Here is a 21,853-nt window from a genome sequence, read left to right as displayed (position 1 = left end):
TTACTCTGCACAGGGAGAAGTGTAGTCAGTTGCCGCCTCATCACCTGAAAACAAAAACCACATCACATACACAATAGACACATCCAACAGTGTATCACTATCACAAGCCTTTTTTATTTACTTACATTAAGAGGAAGCTTAACATGACAAACATTAATAATAGGGCTGTCAAAGTAACGCTTTAATTTTGATAAATAAATCATAGAAAAAATAATGCATGAAAAAATCAATGCAGATTAATCACACTCTATCATGACCTCTGACCTCATACACCACTGAGCAAACAACCATCCACAACAGCTTTGTAAACCTGACAAAAGAATGTCACCAGAGGCATCTCCCCTCCCCATCCACTACAGACTGCAGAAACCCTCTGCAGACACACACACAGACAGACTTCTGGTGTGTTTGTGCATTTATTAAGGTGCAATCTTTTCCATCTAATATAAACCTACTTAAGGCGTCCTTTTGTAAGCTTGTAAGTGTTGCAAATTTCATTCTGAACCACCATCTGTTCATTGTTTTAATACGCTACATAAATAACAACAAGCCTCCTCCACGCACCGCTCACCTTATGTAAAAACTAATTTGCGAGTGAAAATATGACCTTTTGCAACTTTATTTACTGCTGATGAACATCAACATGACAGACACATACAAGGAGAGAAAACGTGAAGCCAAAACATCTCAATCGCTGTGCCGAGTGTCTGGTGGCCGTGCCTTTGTCCTATGGGGCCAATCCGGGCTCAGCCCCTAAATACAACATTGAGCTTCCACCCTGTGGGGATAGGCAAGGGGTCAGGTGCTATGTAAGATGGGTGGCGGGCAAAGGCCAGACCTAGGAATCCTGATCCCAGCAGCACAGACTGGGCCAAGAACTCCACCTCTCTGGCAGGGAATGATCCATAGTTGGTGTGGGAGGTGAAGCATTACCAGTTTTCTGGGCTCACGTCCATGCACAGTACTGGTTCTGGAACCAAACTCATTGAGAGAGTCTGGACACTTTTTTTTTTGGAGTGGTGTTAACGTTCTCCCCGGGAACAAGAGGGTTGCTTCTCCTCGACTGCAGGTTGCGGAGAGGAAGGCTCTGACTATTGTTTGTAGTTATGCACCAAATAGTAGTTCAGAGTATGCAGCCTTGAGTATTTGGGTGGAGTCCTAGAAAAGGTTCTGCTGGGGGACTTCAATTGCCCACATTGGCAATGACGAGGCACCTGGAGGGGGGTGATTAGGAGTCCTGCCCGATCTGAACCCAAGTGGTGTCTTGTTATTGGACTTCTGTGCCAGGTATGGATTAACCACAACTAACACCAAGTTAGAGCACAGGATGACTAATGAGTGTAACTGGTACCAGAACACCCTAGGCTGCAGATCAATAATCAACTTTTTTGTGGTATTATGAGATCTACAGCCGTATGTTTTGGACACTCAGGTGATGAGTCAACTGATCACCACCTGGTGGTGAGTTGGATCAGATGGCTGGGGAGGCTGCCAGGCTGACATAGTAAACCTAAACGTGTAGTTAGGGTGAACTGGGAACATCTGGCAGAGGCCCCTGTCTGCAAGGTCTTCTCGTGCATACTAGGGGAGGTTGGTAACATGGAATCCGAATGGACCATGTTCAAAGTCTCCATTGTGGACGCAGCTGCAAGGAGTTGTGGCCAGAAGACTGCTGGTGCCTGACATGGCAGCAACCTTAGAACCCCACTGGTGGACACCAGCGGTTAGGAAAGCGGTCAGGCTGAAGAAGGAGGCCTTTCAGGCTTGGCTAGCCCAGGGGTCTCCAGAGGCAGCAGACAGGTAGGTGGCCAAAAGGGCTTTGGCTTCTGTGGTTGCCGAAGCAAAAACCAGAGTGTGGGAGGAGATCGGAGAGGCTATAGAGAAGGACTTTCTGTTGGCTTCAAGGGAGCTCTGGCAAATTGTAGACGACTCTGGAGCGGGGAGCAGGAATTGGCTCAAGATGTTTTCAGCAGGGTTGGAGAACTGCTGACCCAGACTCGGGATATTGTTGGACGTTAGAAAGAAAACTTTGAGGAACTCCTGAACCCAACAAACACCTTCTCTGATAAGGACGCAGAGTTCGTAGGTCCAGGGAAAGCCTTATATATATCCTTGGCAGAGGTCGCCGAGGTGGCCAAGAAGCTCCTCAGTGGCAAGACGCCTTGTGTAGATGAGATTTGCCCTGACATGCTGAAGAATCTGTCTGGACATCGTTAGGCTGTCTTGGCTGACACATCTCTTAAATGTCGCGTGGAGGTCTGGGACAGTACCTGTGGAATGCCAGACCAGGGTTGTGGTTCCCATTTTCAAAAAGGGGGACTGGAGGGCATTCCCAACTATCGGGGTATCATACTTCTCAGCCTCCCAGGTAAAGGTTATTCCAGGGTGCTGGAAATTAAGCTCTGGTCGATCGTGGCATCTCGGATACAGGAGGAACAATGTGGATCCGGACCTGGCCGTGGAACAGTGGATATACTCCTTACCCTTGCAGGGTTGCTTGGGGGAGCAAGGGAGTTTGCTCATCCAGTCTACATGTGTTTTGTGGACTTAGAGAAGGCCTACGATTGTGTACCCTGGGGGGTTCTGTGGGATGTACTGCAGGAATACGGAGTACCAGGGCCATCGCTACAAGCCATCGTGTCACTGTATAACCAAAGTGAGAGCTGTGTCTGAGGTCATGGTTCTCTGCTGGAAAACAGTTGATTGCCTGCTCTGGGTGAGGGGTGAGTCTCTGCCTCAAGTGAAGGAGTTCAAGTATCTCAGGGTCTTGTTCACGAGTGAGAGTATCATGGATTGTGAGATTGGCAGACATGTTGGTGTAGCTTAAGCAGTAATGCATGTGTTGTACCAGACCGTCAGTGTGAAGAGGGAGCTGAGCCTGAAGGCAGAACTTTCGATTTCCTGGCGACCTGCGGCCCAACCATCACCTATGGTCATGAGTTTTGGGTAGTGACTGAAAGAATGAGGTCCCGGATACAAGCGGTCGAAATTAATTTTCTCCGAAGGGTGACTGGGCTCAGCCGTAGAGATAGGGAAAGGAGCTCAGACACCTGAAGGGAGCTCGGATTAGAGCCGCTACTCCTTTGCATCGAAATGTGCCAGTTGAGGTGGTTCGGGCATCAGACCTAGAGCTCGCTGGAGGGATTATATATCCCGTCTGGCTTGGAACCCCTCCGAATCCCCCAGGAGGAGCTGGAAAACGTTGCTGGGGAGAGAGACGTCTGTGTCACCTTGCTTAGCCTGCTGGCACCGCGACCCGACCCCAGATAGGCGGAAAAAAATGGATGGATAGATGGACTTAACGTCATGATTGACAGCTCTGTTGACATATATGGCTCCTGCAGTTGATCTGTTGTGGATTAGCAGAGTAGAGGAGGAATGGCAGAGGAGATCTAACTAACACAAACACTACAGTCATTGAACTCTCCATAACCACGAATATCTGCTTCAGACCACAAGAAGCTGCTGTCCTGCAGACTGAGCCAACCTGAGTGAAATGTTAAATGTGTGTTTTGTGTAAAACGAGAGGAGGTGAGAGATGAGTTGTCCATCTTTATATCCAGTCATTAGGAGAGACAAACATAAAGAGAGGGGTGGGGCAAGCAGGGGTGTGCAGAGGTGCAGGTGTGTGTGTGTGTTTGTGTGTAAGAGAGAACTAAAGGGAAGCAAGGTGAGCAGATTAAAGTTCATTGTGAATGAACATTTCAATAAGGCGAGGAATACACAATTTAGTACAATTAGTACAAAGACTGTGACAGTGAGTCTCTTACTTGTCTGGTAATAATCGTAGATTTTGACCACAGCTGGTTTCAGTTTCCCGACAGGCTGATCCCTCTCTTGGTTCACAGTGTAGACCTCTGACTTGTTCTGCTTCAGCTGCAACATGAAAGAACAGACTGCTAAAGGAATTCAGTTTACTCACATGTGGAGGATTTTTCTGCCAAGATTCCCCGATGTTGCTGATAGGGACACACATACATATACACACACACATACACAGTGACTCTTCATTGCTTCCTACCTGGTCTAAGTAGATGTTGATGTGTCCTTCTTCCTCGTCCACACGCTTCACTGAGCTGGATTTCTTCAGCTGCCAAAGCACAGACTGTCATCAGTACTCTCCAACATTAAAGTACATTGTGAGGAATGAGATGCAGCTGCACAGTCAGATAGTAGTAAGACTAGAGTCGTTCCGATACTGATACTCCACTAATCAATCAATGCATGTGCATAATATCTCAACATGCTGTCTCCTTTATATACACATACAGGTCAACTGAGAGGACTTCCTAAGTGGCCGGGGCTACATAGGTACAGGTCCAGCAGCCTGTGTTTTTGGTTCTGGCATCGATCTGATACAATTAGCTCCCTAAAAAAATCAACAGGTTTTCTGGGAAATTATTCAATGACAATTACAATCATATTCATGCTAGCGGAAGATTTTAATGTTATTATGTTCTTAATATTATGTGTATTTTTCTATCGCACTAGTATTGGAGGGATATCGGCCAATACACAAGTCTTGGTAATGGAATGGAAGAGCGGGAAAAAATGGTATCAGAACATCTTTAATTAAGACTGTGAAAGAATTGGCCATGCAGTGAAGAGACTTAAATCATAGACCGTATAAAAAGATGGACATTTCGGGCGCCCCCTGCTGACTGGCTGCAGTATAGGTCATAAAGCCTGCCTCCTCCATGTTAACAGATGGGACATGGGTCAAACTATAAAATCAAAATACACGCCCGATACATTTTTCTCAAACATGGTTTCTGTCATTATAGTTAGTTATGATCGCGGTGATTCACATCCAAGTGTTCATTTTTCTGTTTATTTTTTAAGTGATGATTGACAGCTCTGTTGACAAATTCGGCTCCTGCAGCTGATCAGTTCCGGGTGAGCAGAGTGGAGGACGATCCGCGAGTGGAAACGTAACTAAAACAATCACTACAGTCAATGAAGTTTCCATACCTGTGAACGTTAACCTCAGACCAACACAGAGAAGCTGTTCTGCTGTTAAACACGCCGGTGTGCGGGATCCTTGCTGTTTTTTCGGTAAGTTAAGTGTGTGTTTGGGTTAGCGGAAGTGGCTACGGCCGCTTCACTTGCTGATCTCTACTGCGCAGTCTCTGGCTCCATATGACGTCACCATCGCAAGATGGCAGCGCCTGTCACAGGGGCTATTTTGGCATCAATTTCGTACAATGGGAGCAGATGGAGACGCGTCGTCCATCTATATATACAGTCATTGGTTTAATTGTGTGCAACTCAGGAGGAACTGACCAGCTCGAGAGAGTCCTGATCCAGAACGTATCCAGACAGCAGTTTGATGTTGATGACGACCATGTTTGTTTCCTCCCTGTTGCCATTATAACTGCACACACACACACACACACACACACACACACACACACACACACACATGCACATGCACGCACAGTCAAACACCACAAAACAGTGACACTCACATGTGGCTTTACCTAATTTGGTCACTCAAAAGTTTTGTGAAACATTTGTAATTGTATATAAGAAGTGGACATATCCTCAGGGTAGGAAAATTAAGCCTACACAGCTGTATATACCTGTATTCTTTCAAATGAACAGCAGGGAGCAACTCCAGCGGTTGTAAAAACAAGAGATGTATAGAAGCTTATGAGAAAATGAGCCTACCTCACAGTTCTTACCTTAATTAGTTAATTATGGGTTCATTTAGAGTAAAATAGACAACAAGGTGCGCTATAGGGCGTGGCCACTGTGTGATTGACAAATCGCCACCAAATGTCTTGTTCAGTGTTCGGTTGTACTTACAGACACTTGGCTGTTCATCTGCATTAGTGCAATTTGTTAAAAGAATGTAGTTTGCTATCATGGTGGCCACTTCTTATATACAGTCTATGGTTTGTGACATGTTTTTTTATACTGTGAAGATTATCTTAAAGGAAAAAACATTTTTTTAAACTTTCCTCTTAAAATCAAACAGCTAAACTCTTCAGTGTTACATGACACCAATGTTTGCTGCTTGGCTACAATACATTTCCCTATCCAGTGAAAATGTCCCTTGAAGTCCAAAAAATATATATCATTGATATAACTAATATGTACACTACCAATCACTTTTCATCACACAAACACTAAGTACCTGACTTTCACGGAGAGGGTGAACTGAGGACGGCTGGCCTCGCACTTGGCTTTGGTGTCGGTGGAGATGCTAAAGGTGGAGAAGTCGGGGGGAGGAGGGATGTTGTAATTCATCGCGAACTGTGGAGAGTGGAGGTCAATTTCAATTCAAACTACCAGAAATATACTGGGATTTCCAGGTTCAGAAGTTGTTTCACTGAAGCCACAAACATTTCACACCTTGAAGCAGTCAGGATTACATCCAGATTGATTATGATACAGATTTCAAATATCAAAATCTGAGTTTTAATATATTGACAAACATTTTGAGATGTGAAGTGTGAAGATACTTAACACTGGAACATTGAACTAGCATTAAAAAAGTGTAAAAATTAAGACTTAAGACATTAAATTTCAGTGAGAACAGTTTTTAAACAAGAGCTAAAACTAAAAAGGATGTTCAATGTTAATGAATGAATATATGTTACACAGACTTTATAACAAACGTATAGCAGATTAAAAGTTAGGGTCTACTGTAGTATAACACTTTTCAGTAATAGAAACAGAGCGAGTGGTTTTCTAACAAGCATCACATCTCTCAGCCTGTCCTGACACACGGAGCAGGTTAGCAGTCAGGAGTCACTTTCATTTAAGAAACTAAACTGACTTCTAACTGGAAGCGATGTGAGCAAGCGAGCGCACAAACATTTCTTTTTTAGGGTGTCCTAACCTGCTCCGTAGTTTATCTGGACATTTATCATATGTATCTGGACACAATCTCATGTTCCTGCTTCACATGTCAGGCTGTTTCTGTCTCTGTTCTTACCTGTACCAGCACGCAGCTCTTTCCCTTAGCCTCCACTGTGTACTCTCCGGGCACCTTGCTCAGCTTCTTCTCCTGGTACAGCAGCCTGTTGCTCTGAGCCACAGTGAACTTTTTCTTCCGGCTTCCAGGTGACTTCACAATCACTGTAGTTTTGCCCTCCTTGTTGTAGGTGGCAGCGCTGTACTTAGCCAGAGCCTGGAGGGCCACCACGGTGTCCTGAAGAGTGGAGAGGTTAAATGTGTCATTAAAAACTGTCAGTTGTGTAAAGGGCTTCATTAAAAGCACCTGTGTGTGTAGTGTGTGGTGTGTGTGTACCTGTGTGGAGGAGAAGCCACCATACTGGTTCTGCTGCTGGGTGAGCCAGCGAACAATGCCTACAGAGTAACCAATGTCGAAGCCTGGCAGGCTGGGACCGCAGATCAAAGCCAGCAGCACGTAGGAGGTCATCTCCACATCCAGAGAGGCCGGACGTCTCCAGGAGAACCTTTGAGGTATTGGGACACTGATTTTTTCCCAGTGACGTGAGGCTCCTGCCAGAGAGAACAGCGAGGCATTCATTAGATACTGTAAGCACATCAGTTCAGTTAATGAGTACATGTCGATTTAGGACTGTACAGATTCAGACTTGCATTGTTAATGATTTCCTTCATCAGGGAAATTGCCATCTCATCTGTGACACTATATGTAAGGAAGTCCAGAGAAAACATTAAACAAAAATCACAAATACCACAATAAAAAGAGCACACACAATAAAGAGGAGATTCCAACATTATTTATCCTTTAATATCATGCACGTCTTCAACTGACACTTTCTTACATAACTTATCGTACTTGTTTTTCTATTAAGCACTGTCTCTTTATATTTTATATACACTTATATTAAACACATATTTTATATTTGAGGTGTTATTTTTTGTAACTTTTATCATAGTACTGTAATTTTGGAGCAGTCTGGCAGCAGGTGTTCACTGTGGGGTGCCCCAAGGCTCTGTGCTAGGTCCATTTCTCTTTATCGTGTGCTTTCTCCCTGTTACAGCACAGTTCATATCCTGAACTTCAACTGACATTTCAACTGAATTCATAGTTTGAGCTTCAACATCTTAAACTTACATTTCAATTCACCCCACTGACACTTTCACTGTATCTTCTATTACAACTTACTCTTATAATTTCAAATATTTTATATTTAAAAACTGAACATTTTGGCAGTGGAATGTGCCTATTTTTGTCAGATATTTTACTTCCCTGTCAGTGTTCATGTTTACTGAAAGAGGTTTAACATGTTTGGGATGTGCAGATGTTGCTGAGGTTTCACGGTCTAACCTTCTAATATGGACTTCTGATGAAGCTGTGTTATGAGTTTGGTCCTCATCTCCTCGTCTCCAGCCAGGGTGAAGGCGTAGGACATCAGGGCCGTGGTGTACAGGTTGTCCATCTTACCATCGACCGCTGTCTTCAGACATTTCAGACAGTTCTGCACCACAGAGTCCTGAACATCACAGGAAGACACACGAATGAGACAGAGTGCTGGAAAATAAGCAGAAATCTACCCACGTTTGTTTATCCAAGTGTATAACTTTTACTAGGTTTAAAAATAATATTAAATGAAGGGTGACTTAAAACAGGTGATCAGAGTCCGAGCTGAACACGGCGGTCTGAAGAGCACCAGAGACGGGACACTCACCTTATTGGTGTCCAGCTCCAGCAGGGCAGCAGTGATGTAGGCTGTTAGAGACACGTCGTCACTCACTCCTCCCTGATGGAAAATATATATTGATACACTCAGTAATGACATAATGCAATATGGGACACCCAAACTGCTTTCGTTGAGTTGTAATAAAATATATGAATATTTCAGTACGGCTGTAACTTTACTTTGAGTTGACCGTAGATTTTTGTGTTGCTGTTTTTTGTTTTTGGACTTTATGTTGTCACATAAACCTAAAACTTGTACAATCAATACACACCTGCGACCAAGCAATTTGTCTGTATAAGAAGAATTCCATTCCTTGCAGCCTAGTACCTAGTGCAGCCGACCACGTCATATTGAGCTTCACATTCACGCTGATGTATTTACCTTCATGCCGTTGTGAAAGAGTTTCCCCACAGATCGGATGCAGCCGTCAGGTCGCTGGAGTCTCAACAGCCACCTCCTAGCTTCTGTAATGTGCCTGTCATCCACAAAGATGTAAGGTTTCGCCCGGCCAAAGGACTTCATCACAAAGGAGGTCAGCCTAGAAGGTCACACACACACACACACACACACACACACACACATTTTTTACAAAACATCCATGACAGAACTCATTCTCATAATTCCGATGTAATGGCTCTGAGAGAATTATAGACATATTATATTCCAATTTGCATGGGGTGTCACTTAAATTATTATGAAGTGAACCCTTCTTGACACTTTATATATTTTTGTGATCCTTTTAAAATCATTACTGCTACATTAATGTATTTTTTGTCCACATGTGGTCAGCAGGAAACCCAACATTAACATTAATAATCAATAGAGCTCAACGTGTTTGCAAGCAATGGTTCATTCACACATCCAGGCGACATATTAACATTAGCAATTATCTTTGATCATGTTTCTGTCGAATTCCATCCGAATAATTTCTGTAGAAGGAAATATCTGACACTTGGCTGCTTTGTCTGTCTACGGTTTGATGCTGGGCAGCTTTTTCACTGCAAACAGCCTGCAGCCTTCTGAAATAGGGGTAATTAAATCAGTAAGACTAAACCAAAATACTTGCTGTCTTTTACAACAAAACAAGCTGAAGGACATTGAATCTCTGTAGCACTGAGGGAAAACACAAACACAAAGTCAAGGGATAATATTTTGTGATGATCACCTTCTCTGACCGTTTCTTTAAATGATATTTGTTTATGTTGGTTACCATGGTAACTTTAAGCTAACGTGGGCACGTAAGAAGGTCAGATGGTGGTCAGTCAAGAGTTACCTTCAGGGACCACACGCTGCTTTACTGACGGTTGGACATTATGATTTTATATTCCTTTCTCCTCTCACCGAGTAGAGTCTGCAGTGACGTAAAGAATGTTTGAGCTTCCCTGGATACAGTAAACCTGCAGTGTGACGGTAACAAGGTACACAACCCCAGGCGCGACCCATGTCACTTTACACGTGGTCTCTTGAATTTTTTTTTTTATTGTTTTGATAATAATATTATAAGCAAAGCTATTCTTTGTGGCTAAAACTAAACTACACTAAGCTAAAACTCTTGACTTGATATTTTAATTAATTTCGACAATCACAGCCAGTTTTCTGTTTGAATTTGATTTAATTAAACACTTGAGAGTCCTAGTTTCCCCTCCACACACACACACACACACACACAATCACCACCTACCAAACTGCCTAACACGCTTTCAAACAGCAAATCCCCAGAGGCACTGTGCTTTAAGCCCATTAAATGCAAATATTAATATTTTCTGGCAGGTTTCTCCACAAAGTAACTTATTAGGACGCTTGCTGGTACCAAACACGTCCCACTGCGTCTGTGTGTCATTTTGTATTCTCTCATCAAACTAGAACATGTTCCCAGTTTGACAGAAAAGCTTTCTACATTTTTTCAAAATGTTCTGTGACCACTGATGCAACCAAAACAGATCACACGTGTGCTGTACCTGCACGGCCCAATTTCAAGCCACCATGGCTATGACAAATACCTCAAGTGACTGAGGGAGGGGCTGTCTGAAAATCATTTCAATTCCTGCAATGGTTGCTTCAAGTGCAAAGAATAGGCCTTGATGCTCCCCATCTCAGGGTCCTCCGCCAAGGCAGAGACCTAAGAAAGTTGATTGTTTGGCAGCTAAAGTTGAAAAGCTGGCCTAGGAATTTAATGAGATTAATGGGTTGTTCCTTAACTCTTAACCAGCAACCCAGGTTAGCAGCCCACAGCCCAGGAGTAGGATGCCCCATCTTCATCTATGAGGGCTGTATCCAGTTCTGTGAGGACAGGCCTGGACAGAGGGAAGTAAAGGCGTCCAGCCATGCCTCCAACAGATGAAGTGGATCTGGGGCATGCCCTGAGGCTGCCGCAGCCACAGTTGAACCAGTGGTCTGCACGGTGTTGGCCCTCTTTGGCCTGGATCTAACGTCAGGCATTCAGGCTAGTATGAGTATGTTTTTTTAGGCTGGCCTTACAACAGTCTTCTTTTTCTGTGCCGCCCTCTCAGCCTTACATCCACCAGCTCCACAAACGCTGGCCAGACCAAAGTCTCTATCTGGATACACAGCCAATGGACACGTTTTTTTATCTTGTCTCTATGCAGAATGTCAGCAGTTACAACCCTAGCCAGATGCCAGCCATGGAGCCAGCAATTACCTCCTTAATTCCAACACCTGGTGAGGCCTTGAGACCTGAAGCTTGCTGTCCAAAAGCACAGTGTTGCATTACAAATCACCTTTTTGTAAAATGCTCTGGGCCACACGCATGGGCCATGTTGGAAACTCTTTCCCACATAATCTAAGCCTTGTCCCAGTACCTGCAATCCTCTGGCATGGATGCTTCTGTCCAAAGCCTAAGTGATGCATCATTGCAGGCATTTGCCTTTATAACCAGGGAGGTTGGCAGACTGAAGTCAATGCTTACCCTGACTCATCACCAGGTATGGCTGGCACAGTCCCCACTGTCAGAGCCAGGAGCCCTCTGCACGCTCCCAGTAGTTTCAGGGGACATGTTTGGCTTTGGAATGAGGAATCTGTGCAGGGTTTTGGCACTAGTCACTGGTGCCTACTAGAACCTCCTGAAGAAGGGTGCCATTCAAGAAGTAGATCTTCAGACACAGCATTGTGGGTTCTACAAGTCTTTAATTTCCGATCCCAAAAAGAGGGTGGATTTCACCTTAGACTAGACTTACAAGGGCTGAACATATTCCTGGAAGTTTAACCCTTCCAAATGAGAAGTACAGCAGATGTGCTCCAAGGCAAGACACAGCAAAGTTGATTCACGTCTATCGATTTAAAGGACACATATCTCCACATCCCTATAGCTCTACATCCAAGGCAGTACCTGCACAGGTCTATCAGTTCAAAGTTTGTCCATTAGGTCTTTCCCTAGCCCCCAAGGTCACAACAAGGTGCATGTGGGAAGCACTGGCCAACATAAACAAGTGGATACTTCTAAGTCATGTAAAAGACTGGGTCTCACTGTCAATCATGCCAAAAGTTGTCTAAGACCCAGCCAAAGGGTAGTGTCCATTGCCTTGACCTTGGACACAAGATATTAGCCTTCCCAACTCTGCAGAGAGTAAAGGCAATACTCCAGCTTCTCCTCAGTTGATCAACAGGTGATTGAAGTAGGGCCTTTTTCTCAAACTATTCAGTATGTTGACGTCAGTGATGTCAGTATTCCCACTGGGTTTCTTGCAAATTGAATCAAAGTTTCAATAAATGGCCTCCATTTAGATCTGAGTCTCACAGATCCGAGAAGATTGGAGTGTCAAGTCAATGCCTTCTTGCATTGTACCCATTGAAAAATAGGGCATATCTGGCTGGCGGCATTTCATTGGTTCGATTCCCTCCTGTAGCAAGGTGGTAGTAGCTAGGGTGCTGGGTAGCTGGGGGGGGGGGGCAGTATGTCAGTATAGAGCATTGGGAGGGCTCTGGACGGCCTGGGGGTTTCACTGAGCAAATGTGCTTAAGCTTTGGGCTATTTACCAGCCGGTCCACAGACTGCTGCCATATTTTAGGGGCATTTTCTTGTCAGGTCCGACAACAAGTCAGCTGCCTACCCTGTCAATCATCAACAGGGCATCAGATTGAATCTGTGGCTACAGGTTGCAAGTACGCTTCTTGTATGTGCTTAAGGGAAGTGGAGACTCCATTCAAGGGTGGTAGAAGAAACATGTCGCAAATATGGCACAGCAGAAGTGGAACTCTACGTACGCCTCATGTCCTCATCACACTGCCCTCTGGACAGGATGTTAGGCTGGGGAGCCATTATTCTTCCTGAAGGTTGGTTCAGGTTGGCTCCTGCCCACTCTATTCAGGCCATTGAGTTGGCAGCATATGATCCCTACTGCCTGCAGGATAATTCAGCATAATTGCTTTGCTCTGTAACGGCCTTGAGGCACTATATAAAGGCAACATCTGGCTTTCACCGGCCTGTTTGTCTGATATGAGGGACATCGAAGGGGGCATGTGCTGGCCAAGCAGATAAATTCCATTGGATTGTTGGGGTAATTGAGCAGGCATGCAGGTCAAACCGTCTGCCTTTGTCCCCAAATGTTAGAGGCCACTCAACAAGGACTTTCTTCACTTCCTGGGCAGCCCTGCGCGTAAATGAACAACAATTACAAAAGTAATAATTCTTTGAATTCTATGAATAACCACAAAAGTTATCTGTCACTTGGAATATTGGTGAGAAGATTCTGTGGGGACATCTTTTTCGATGGCATGGGTTTATATACATATGTTCTACGTCATCCTGGGTCACATGTGACTTTGTTGATATTTAACCCGAGACCGTGCCAGACGGATCATATCCAGCGCTGAAGCAATGCCTCTGGCAGTCATCCAGAATAAATATAACCATTGTTACATCCATGATGATGATGATGATGATGATGATGATGACAATACTTATCTTGTTGATGTTGCTGATGATGATTATTATTATTAAAAAAAACCAAAAAAAAACACGCCCTATACACTGCCTGTTGGCACCAGTGTCCGATCGCACTTGAAGCTGTTTGTTGGCTCTTACTGACATCATTGCTTGTGTTGTATTAACTCTCAGATGTACGTCGCTTTGGACAAAAGCGTCTGCTAAATGAAATTGTAACATTGTAGCATCCGTAACCCTCAATTTATTCTTTGATGTACTCCTCCTCACCAATTGTAACCAGGTTCTACATGTTGTGGCTGTAACACCACGTCACTGTCTAATGTTTGTATACTCAGCAGCTTCCACACGTTATGCCACTGGGCAAAGTGTACTGACCAGGTGTTTCCAGATGCATCCCTTTTCCCAAAGGCACTATAGGAACCGTCGGTGTGCTTGTAGTTGAGTTCCCTCTGATACCCTGAAACACACACATTAACAAAATCATTACATTTAGAAAATAAAGTGAATATGCAGACAGTCAGAAAATCCAAACAACAATACACATCCACGGTCGGCTCCAGTTGTAACTCTAGATTTTCCTGGCTGACGGTCGCTTTCCTTTTCAGACTGTTTGCTTCATCTGAGCGTCGAGTTTGTTTCTTTTTCTTTGGGTTTTCACTTCTTGTTGAACTTGTATCTGTAGTCATCCATCTTTTCTTTGTTTGTTCAGCCATAGTAGATTACTGTTTACTCGCAACACTTGCAGAGAGCGGAAAAGCAGCCGCTTAGCTCCGCCTACCCTCTCTGGCAGACCAACCACTGCTAGCTGATGGAAAACGCGTCACTAACTGGGCGCCGCTTGTGATTTTTTCTGTGAAAGTCGCCACAGACACCCAGTCTGCAATACTGCAAATGCAAAGGCTTTCATCAGTGGGCCATAGGCTCAGTCGCCATTGTGTTACCTCATTTGGCGATAGATAGTGACTTAACAGACATTTATGTAAGATAAGATAATCCTTTGTTGATCCCTGTGGGGGAAATCTGGGAATTTAAATGAAAATATTTGAGATTATTACTTAAACACCTGATTGAAATCCACTGTGTAGTGTAAATACACCAGATTTAGACTAAACAAGACTATTATGCAGCACAAATAACCATTGTACGCACAAAACAGGGCCTGAAATTATGCAAAAGTTGTGATCCATTTAAACAAACTTGATGGAAAAATGTGCGCACCGGTAAGCAAACTCTGACCCACGCGTACAAACAGAAAGTTATTGTAACAATCCGTCCATCTGGAAATATGGCAAGTATTTATTTTACAAAGCAAAAAGGAATATTCTTTTTTTTAAAACTCTGAACTGGTTCACGGCTGACTACTGGAGGCACCTGACATCTAAAAATGTATATTTTTCTGCAAAGGACAACTGCAAAAACTTTATGGAACTGATGGATGTTTAAAACCTGTTCATACATGACCGATAAAAAATGTATTTTCAACATTCATTTTTGTTCCCACAGGGGACAGAACAACTCACCACTCTTAAGGAAGTGTGTTGTTTTGGTCAGAATCTCATTGGTCAGCTGATTCGTGCTTTTCAGGTAGTCGAGGATGAAGATATTGGGAACAAAATTCAGCATGTTCTGCTCCCCGCAGCCATACGGCATGCGCAGGAGATTATCCAGGTTCTTCAAGGCCCCGCCCATTAGGTCACCTGCAGGAGAAACAGCACAAAACTGCCAAGTGTTTTATTCTTACAAGGTTGAGACTGCACTGGCTCGTTCATCAGATGTTACTGCGATGCTATCATAGTTAAAGTAGTGTCACTTACCCAGTACAATGACAGAAGCTCTGGCTGAACCCTCCACAAACTTCTCAGGCAAAATAAGAGAAATTTTCTTCTTCACAGGCTTCCCTGGAAACACAAAGCAGGAAAGATAACACATTAATGACACACACACACACACACACACACACACACACACACACAAAAGAGAACTTCAAGAGGAACACTTCCTGGTTTTGGGAAATACACAAATTTGTGATGTTGCTGAGTGTTCAAAACCTTCTTACGTCAGTCCGGTTAACCTAGCATATAAACAGCCCCCAAAAAATAACAACTTGTTTCAAATGTTTTTTCAGTTAAGTTAGTGTTTTGATTAAACAAAACAATTCCCAAGTCCCAAGTGCTTTACATAAAATTCAGCCCACAGGCTGCTTGGGGGCAATGGAGGAAATTCACTGTATAGGCTGCAATAGCTGTAATCTGTAAATCTTTGAAAAAAGTATCATGTCTGAATCCCATGTTGGTTTGGCTCTATTAAGGTTCTGGTAGGTTCATGTTTTTCCCCTTGGACAAACCCTGGCAAACTGTTTCAAATCTTTATGCTGAACTTACAGTTTCATGTCTTTTTCACAAGTATCAGTTATAGTTTTAGTGGTGTGAGACCAACAAAGACAAAGGGACCTCAGTAAAAGTATCTAGCAACAACAACACAGTTTTTGTTCTCACAGTGGATAATAAACAAAAATGAGTAAGATGCAAATAAGAATCAATCATCACTGACACTGAAACACTGTGAACTTCGATCTCTGACCCTGACACAAGCCTCCATGACGGAGTGACAGTTAAATATTTATCAGGTGTTTTTTAATTTTAATGAATAAAAAAAAGGCTTAAAGATAACAGAAGCTGGTACACAGGTCGCCTGTGATGCTCACCTTTAGGACAGAGAAGAGCATTATGACTCTCCATCTGTGGCGTTCCTTCAGCCTGGTGGAGAGAGACAGAGAGAGTGATAATAGTAAATAACATGTTTCTAACATACATTACCGTTTATTTTTTATCAATCCAACATAGATTGTCCTGCTGCTGAAAACCCTCGCAAGATCCAAATGTGGATTAATCTGCAGCTGAAAATAGTCCCCGACAAATTTAAAATGTCATCTTCTTTTAATTGTAATTGCTAAAAACTACAATTACCAGCCGTTAGAGGAAAGAGTGATCCCTTTTAAAATCAATAAATCTATGAGACCAATTATATGAGAGTTATGTCGTCATTAGGGAAAAGATCCTCTTTAAAAAAGACTATTTATATGTTTTTGTTATTCATGTTACAAAGTGTGAGTTTTTACAGAATTTCCTGTTTTACTTTGTAGTCCTGTCAGTCCTGAGTTTTGTTCCTCGTGTTTCCTGTTTTATTTTGTAGTTCTTGCACCTTGTATGTCCTGTCTTGTTTTACTTCCCTCCTTTGTTCTGTTTCCCGCCTTTTAGATTGTGTTCACCTGTGTTAATTAGTCTCACCTGTCCCTGATTACCCTGTGTGTATTTAGTCTCTGTGTTCCTACCCTTCTGTGCCAGTTCCTTTGAGTCTTTGTCCGTGACCTTCCTGCTGTGAATTTGTTCCTCGTGTGTCCCCTGAGTAAGTGTTTTTGGAGTTTGCCTTTTTGTCTTGTCGTTTGTACTTTGATTTGCTCTGCCTTCTTGGATTTTGCCTTTTGTTTTATTTAATAAATTATTTGAGTCTGCACCTGGGTTCTCCACCTTTTTGGTTTATCCTCAAACCTTGACACAAATGAGCCCATCAGCAAGAAGATTGAACATTCCTTTTTTAGTCCATCTTATTAAGGACTGAATCTGCGTTTCTGACTCATAATCAGAAATGAAAGCTGTAAGAGTTATGATGGGGATATGTTATTTGTGACATTTAGACAATCATATTAATCTATTTATCAAACATTCAGCGGTGATCAATCTATTAGTAAAAGATACAATTGCAGTTGCACTTTGTCTCACAGCAATCATTTCTCATGTTTTGTGGCCGGTTGCTCAAATGTTGTGTTTGACAGTCACTGACCTCCACCAGCAGCTTGCGGACCACCACGTCGGTTCGCCCCTTTTCAGGGACGATGGGCCTCTCTTTGCCACATAGATCCTTGGTCCTTATGGCCTTTGCACTGACCCTCAGATCCACCTGACCTGTGTGAACACATACAGTCTTATTCTGAATTCAGGTCAGAATGTTGATTACTCCTTCCTGTGACAGTTTGTGTACTGAGACAGCTTCCTGTCTACCTTTCAACTCATCATCCTTTTTCCTCCATCCTTCCCCCTTCCTCCCCCTTGTTTCCTATCTCATTCTTCCTCATTAATCCCTGTGTGTTGCCTTAATGAACTACCTGTCCCCCCCTCTACCTCAATCCCTTCACAGCCCACAATCCTTCACACAGAGGACGAGTACAGATCAGCCCCCAAAGGGGAGGTTTCTGAGTGTTTCGTCAGAGATACTACCTGACTTGTTAGTACAAGTGATTGTCAGCATTTCTCTAAGGGGGAGTTAGATGAGCGCAATTTGACATTCATCAGAGCCGCAGCACCATCCATGTTGATGGAGGCAGATAGAAACCCTCAGCTTTCAGGGCCCGGCAGCATTACAACAACAGCCCGCTGTCTTTGCTTCCAGCGGTGCAAACGCAACGGCTGTCAGTGCCCTTAATACAGATTAATTAGCTGCTTCTGTCTCATCTTTGTCACTGAGAGTGTAATTTTGTTATCAGACAGAACAAACATCATTATTTAATTACAGAGATGTGAAGATTGCATTATATTGTCAGTGACAGGAACAACAGGCAGAGCTGTAAATGGATTGTAATGTTCGAGATAGTGCTGAAATGTTGTGGAGCTGATAGATTTTTTCAGGACTGAGGCTTATAAAGACGTATTTTGCACAGAATATCTGAACATTGCCGATTCTCGTCTGCATTTCATACTGTGACTTTTTCACTCTCCCTGTGCAGTACACTGAACAATCCTGCACAAACTGTTCAGCAGTTGGATTACACTTTAAAAATCGATATCTGTTAATATTTGATACAATATTTTTACTTTTTAAAAAAAAATGTAACAGTAAAAAGTAAAATAAGTAAAAACTGTTATATGCTTTAACAATTTATATTGTAACTGAAAAGTCATTAATGTTCACAGGTCCTGTCATAAACACAGAATCCATCTAGACATCCAAAGAAACAATGTTATTCAACAGTGCAAGTCAATTTTGTCTTATCGGAGGTGAATAATTATAAATGGGACGACGCCTGCGAGCTAGTTCATGCAGACACCTCGAGCTGCACGGATTTAATAATTCATATGCGTCACTTCCACATCACCTGACACACTTCCTCCCAATGTGGCGTCTCTTTAAGCTGCAAAATTTTCGCTCTCTTTCTCTGCTCTGTCATTGCCATCGCTGCCCTGCACCAGGACTGCGCTCTTACTTTCAGCCCCACCACCACCACCACCCCAGCATCCACCTGCCAGCTCCATATAGGGGGTGAGATGTTATCTCATCACTCCTCAATTTCTGCATGTAAAATAAATCAGCGAGGAGTGATGAGGTCGGAGCCGAGACGCCAAGCTGTGTTCTGCTGCTACGATAAACATTTCAGACTGAACTGGCTTATATGATGCGCAAAAAACAAAAGCTAAAAAAAAACCAGAATCTCACATCGAATGGAATTGATCAAACATACTTTGAGTCAGTTATGTATGAATACCTAAGTCAGTTGGAGTTACCATCCACGAGAAGGTCCTGCTCTCCTCCGCACATAGACACCCACTGTACTGGCAGCCATCACAGTTTGTGTGGGTGAACTGGTCTGATTTAGCCAGTTTAACCCTTACCTGCAAACGGAAACACTGAGTCATTACTATTTTCCACCCGACGCAGTCTTCATTTTCACGCCCAGCGGCCACATTGTGTAAATAGCAAGTGAGCAGCACCGGGAGTGTTGGTTTTGACATGAGGTGTGGTCGGGCAAACGGGTGGCGCGTTGCTATCTAGAGGTCTCTGTCTCTGCTATTTAGAGGGTGCATTATGGACATACATTGGAGAGTTCACAACACAAGTCTGTGCTCACACACACACGGGGATGCACAGCAGAGCTTTGACTCATAAGGAAAGAGCAGTGTTTTCGCAGATACAGTGACATAACATTGTTTATGGGACACAGGACTGTGAGGGCAAGCTTTTGTTTCCGTAAATCTTGACACAACTTTCGGTTTTAAATGCGAGTATAATTGTATTGATATATTTTTATTTTAGCACTAAGTAGCAGGTATACTGTGCTCGCTTTAGCTGCTTGTTAGCCTGTTATGTTTATCAAACATTTATTCAATCGTCGTCGGTCAGTATGTAGGAGTTAGGAGTTGTTGGCTTTTCCCCGGAGAGATTACAGCGGATCGTAGTGATGAGAAGAGCTCCGCCTCTTTGCCTTCCTCTGTATTAGGCGGCTCTGGCCTTTCCAATATGGCGACCCCCAGTGCCGGCGCAATTCGGGCTTCAAAACGCTTCTTCAGAAACCAGTGTGTGACGTCACTGAGACTATGTCCCTTATTTATACAGTCTATGGTTTGCGCCCAGATTGTGTGCTGTGTAACTAGCAAAAGTCAGTCGGACATGCCCTGAATCAATTAGCGCCATGCGCTTTAGACTGTGCGCCTTCTGCTGTGTAAATAGGGCCTATAGTCTGAGAAACAGAGAATTATAAATGATAAATAAAAGAGTAAAAACATGTATAACTCACAGACTGCATCATCATACTCTTAAACTCATTAAAGTTAAATCCATCTGTAAATATCTACCATGATGCATTTGGAGAGATAGTTGAAGACGGTGGCTTTGAGCGTTAACACCTCCCCCCGGATGACAGAGTAGGGCAGGGTGAGACTGACAAAGAACGGCTTGAAGGCGGTCAGTCCGATGTTGGGTGAAATGCCCAAGCCCACAGAGGAGACACAGAAAGCTCCAGCTGACCACTTAGTGATGGTGTCAGGGACGGTTTTCTCCACATTCACCGACCCACTGTCTCTGCACAAACATACAGGAAAGAGATCCTGGAGTTGAGCCTAAAGTTTTATGAGTGACGACATGAATATGCTCAGAAAATGTTCTCATATTTTTGTAAATAGTTAGTATTTTTTGGCTTTTGACAAGGTGGGCAAGAGCAAAGCTCTATCCTCAGGGGATTTTGACTGCTCAATAAATTCTGATCATTAAGGGCCCATTTCTCTTTAACATGTACTAGTATGAACCCTGCTCCTGCACCACAACTTCTAGGACACGACAAGACAGGAGTTTACAGCAGTCTACAGCTGTGATGTTGGGTGGGACAATCAACGACATGAACATCATGCTGTAATGAAGAAGACGTGATACTGGTGACCACAACCTCAATAGGAATATGTTCAATGCGATCATGAGTCAGTGATTAGTCGGGTCACTTTGTCACCAGGGCCCAGCTGTTAAAATCATTATTTAATATTGATCAGGACGATCTGGATTTGGAAATCAATTCTTTGTTTTCAGGCATCAGTGATTCTATCTTCCTTTTGTTTCAGAGTAAAACTGGATTGGATCAAACTGATCCAGATTCAGACTTATTAAGATAACAAAATCTGGATTAGCAGTGCTCCAAATTAGACACACAATTGCTTTTAATTAAATATTTCATGTTTGATAATGTCGCTATTCGGTGGTGTATTTAATAGAGACAAACTCTTGTATTTTTTTGTAACCCTACTGACTACTTTATCTACTATATCACTGTAGTGATACAGCAATTTAAGTGCAAAACAAATAAAAAATGTCTATAGTATAAACCACATTGTAAAAATGTTGAATTGTTTGAACAATTTAAAAAATTTAAAATCTTTTTTCCTGAAATCCAGCCTGAATCCTCCCCTCTGCTGGGATCAGGATAAACCATGTTTTTTATACCCAATCCTACTCAAAGTCTTGAACAACACTACTGGAGTTTTGATCCGGATAAAAACCAAAACTGGATTGCCGGATCAAATCAAATTTCACAATCCCATTTTCCCCATGAACAACACATTGTCAAGATTGGATCCAATCCGATAGCTGTAATTCAATCAGATTACTTTCATACTGTCACACAACTGGTGGAGTCTCTTCGAAAGAATGCAGGTTTAAGGCCTTCCTACACACACATGCAATATACACTTTCAAATAAGTGAATATTTTGAACAAGTATAATATTGTGACTTTTACATAGAATAATTGATAATTACCCCACAGGAACGAGGTCCCAGATCCAGGTCTCAGGGAAAAAACTCCTGACAGTCGTCTTTGCCTCCTTCTGTGGCCCCCCCATTTTAATACTTTCTAAAGGCTGTAGAAGCGCTGCAGGCGCTGCAGGCACTCCAGGCGCTGGAACCATTGCAGCAGGAAAATATGGATAAAAAAAGAAAAATCCAATTACAGATGTAAAGTTAGCCCACAGAAAACAGCTCCCAGATCAGGAAGGTAT

At 43.1% G+C, this 21,853-nt stretch overlaps 1 protein-coding gene across 1 annotated transcript in view; it reads right to left on the bottom strand.

Annotated features, from left to right (window-relative positions):
- The window catches only part of LOC138604541 (alpha-2-macroglobulin-like protein 1), a 42,740-nt gene continuing 20,887 nt past the window's right edge, over nucleotides 1-21,853 (bottom strand). Inside the window, exons 19-36 of the mRNA XM_069676472.1 lie at nucleotides 21,615-21,744; nucleotides 20,166-20,391; nucleotides 19,079-19,205; nucleotides 17,383-17,504; nucleotides 16,247-16,298; nucleotides 15,357-15,440; nucleotides 15,063-15,239; nucleotides 13,918-13,999; nucleotides 9,021-9,177; nucleotides 8,622-8,699; nucleotides 8,267-8,432; nucleotides 7,259-7,473; nucleotides 6,944-7,159; nucleotides 6,140-6,258; nucleotides 5,284-5,374; nucleotides 4,022-4,090; nucleotides 3,771-3,876; nucleotides 1-44 (exon numbers count right to left, since the gene is read on the bottom strand). Of these exons, the coding sequence (XP_069532573.1) occupies nucleotides 1-44; nucleotides 3,771-3,876; nucleotides 4,022-4,090; nucleotides 5,284-5,374; nucleotides 6,140-6,258; nucleotides 6,944-7,159; nucleotides 7,259-7,473; nucleotides 8,267-8,432; nucleotides 8,622-8,699; nucleotides 9,021-9,177; nucleotides 13,918-13,999; nucleotides 15,063-15,239; nucleotides 15,357-15,440; nucleotides 16,247-16,298; nucleotides 17,383-17,504; nucleotides 19,079-19,205; nucleotides 20,166-20,391; nucleotides 21,615-21,744 (2,261 nt within the window). The remainder of the gene's footprint in view (nucleotides 45-3,770; nucleotides 3,877-4,021; nucleotides 4,091-5,283; nucleotides 5,375-6,139; nucleotides 6,259-6,943; nucleotides 7,160-7,258; nucleotides 7,474-8,266; nucleotides 8,433-8,621; nucleotides 8,700-9,020; nucleotides 9,178-13,917; nucleotides 14,000-15,062; nucleotides 15,240-15,356; nucleotides 15,441-16,246; nucleotides 16,299-17,382; nucleotides 17,505-19,078; nucleotides 19,206-20,165; nucleotides 20,392-21,614; nucleotides 21,745-21,853) is intronic.

This window comes from Semicossyphus pulcher, unplaced genomic scaffold, assembly GCF_022749685.1.
Source record: "Semicossyphus pulcher isolate SPU_LCO1_2020_fin unplaced genomic scaffold, fSemPul1.0.p SCAF_26, whole genome shotgun sequence".
NCBI lineage: Eukaryota > Metazoa > Chordata > Actinopteri > Labriformes > Labridae > Semicossyphus > Semicossyphus pulcher.
The sequence above is the reverse complement of the archived record's forward strand: the minus strand, read 5'-3'. Positions and strand labels throughout refer to the sequence as shown.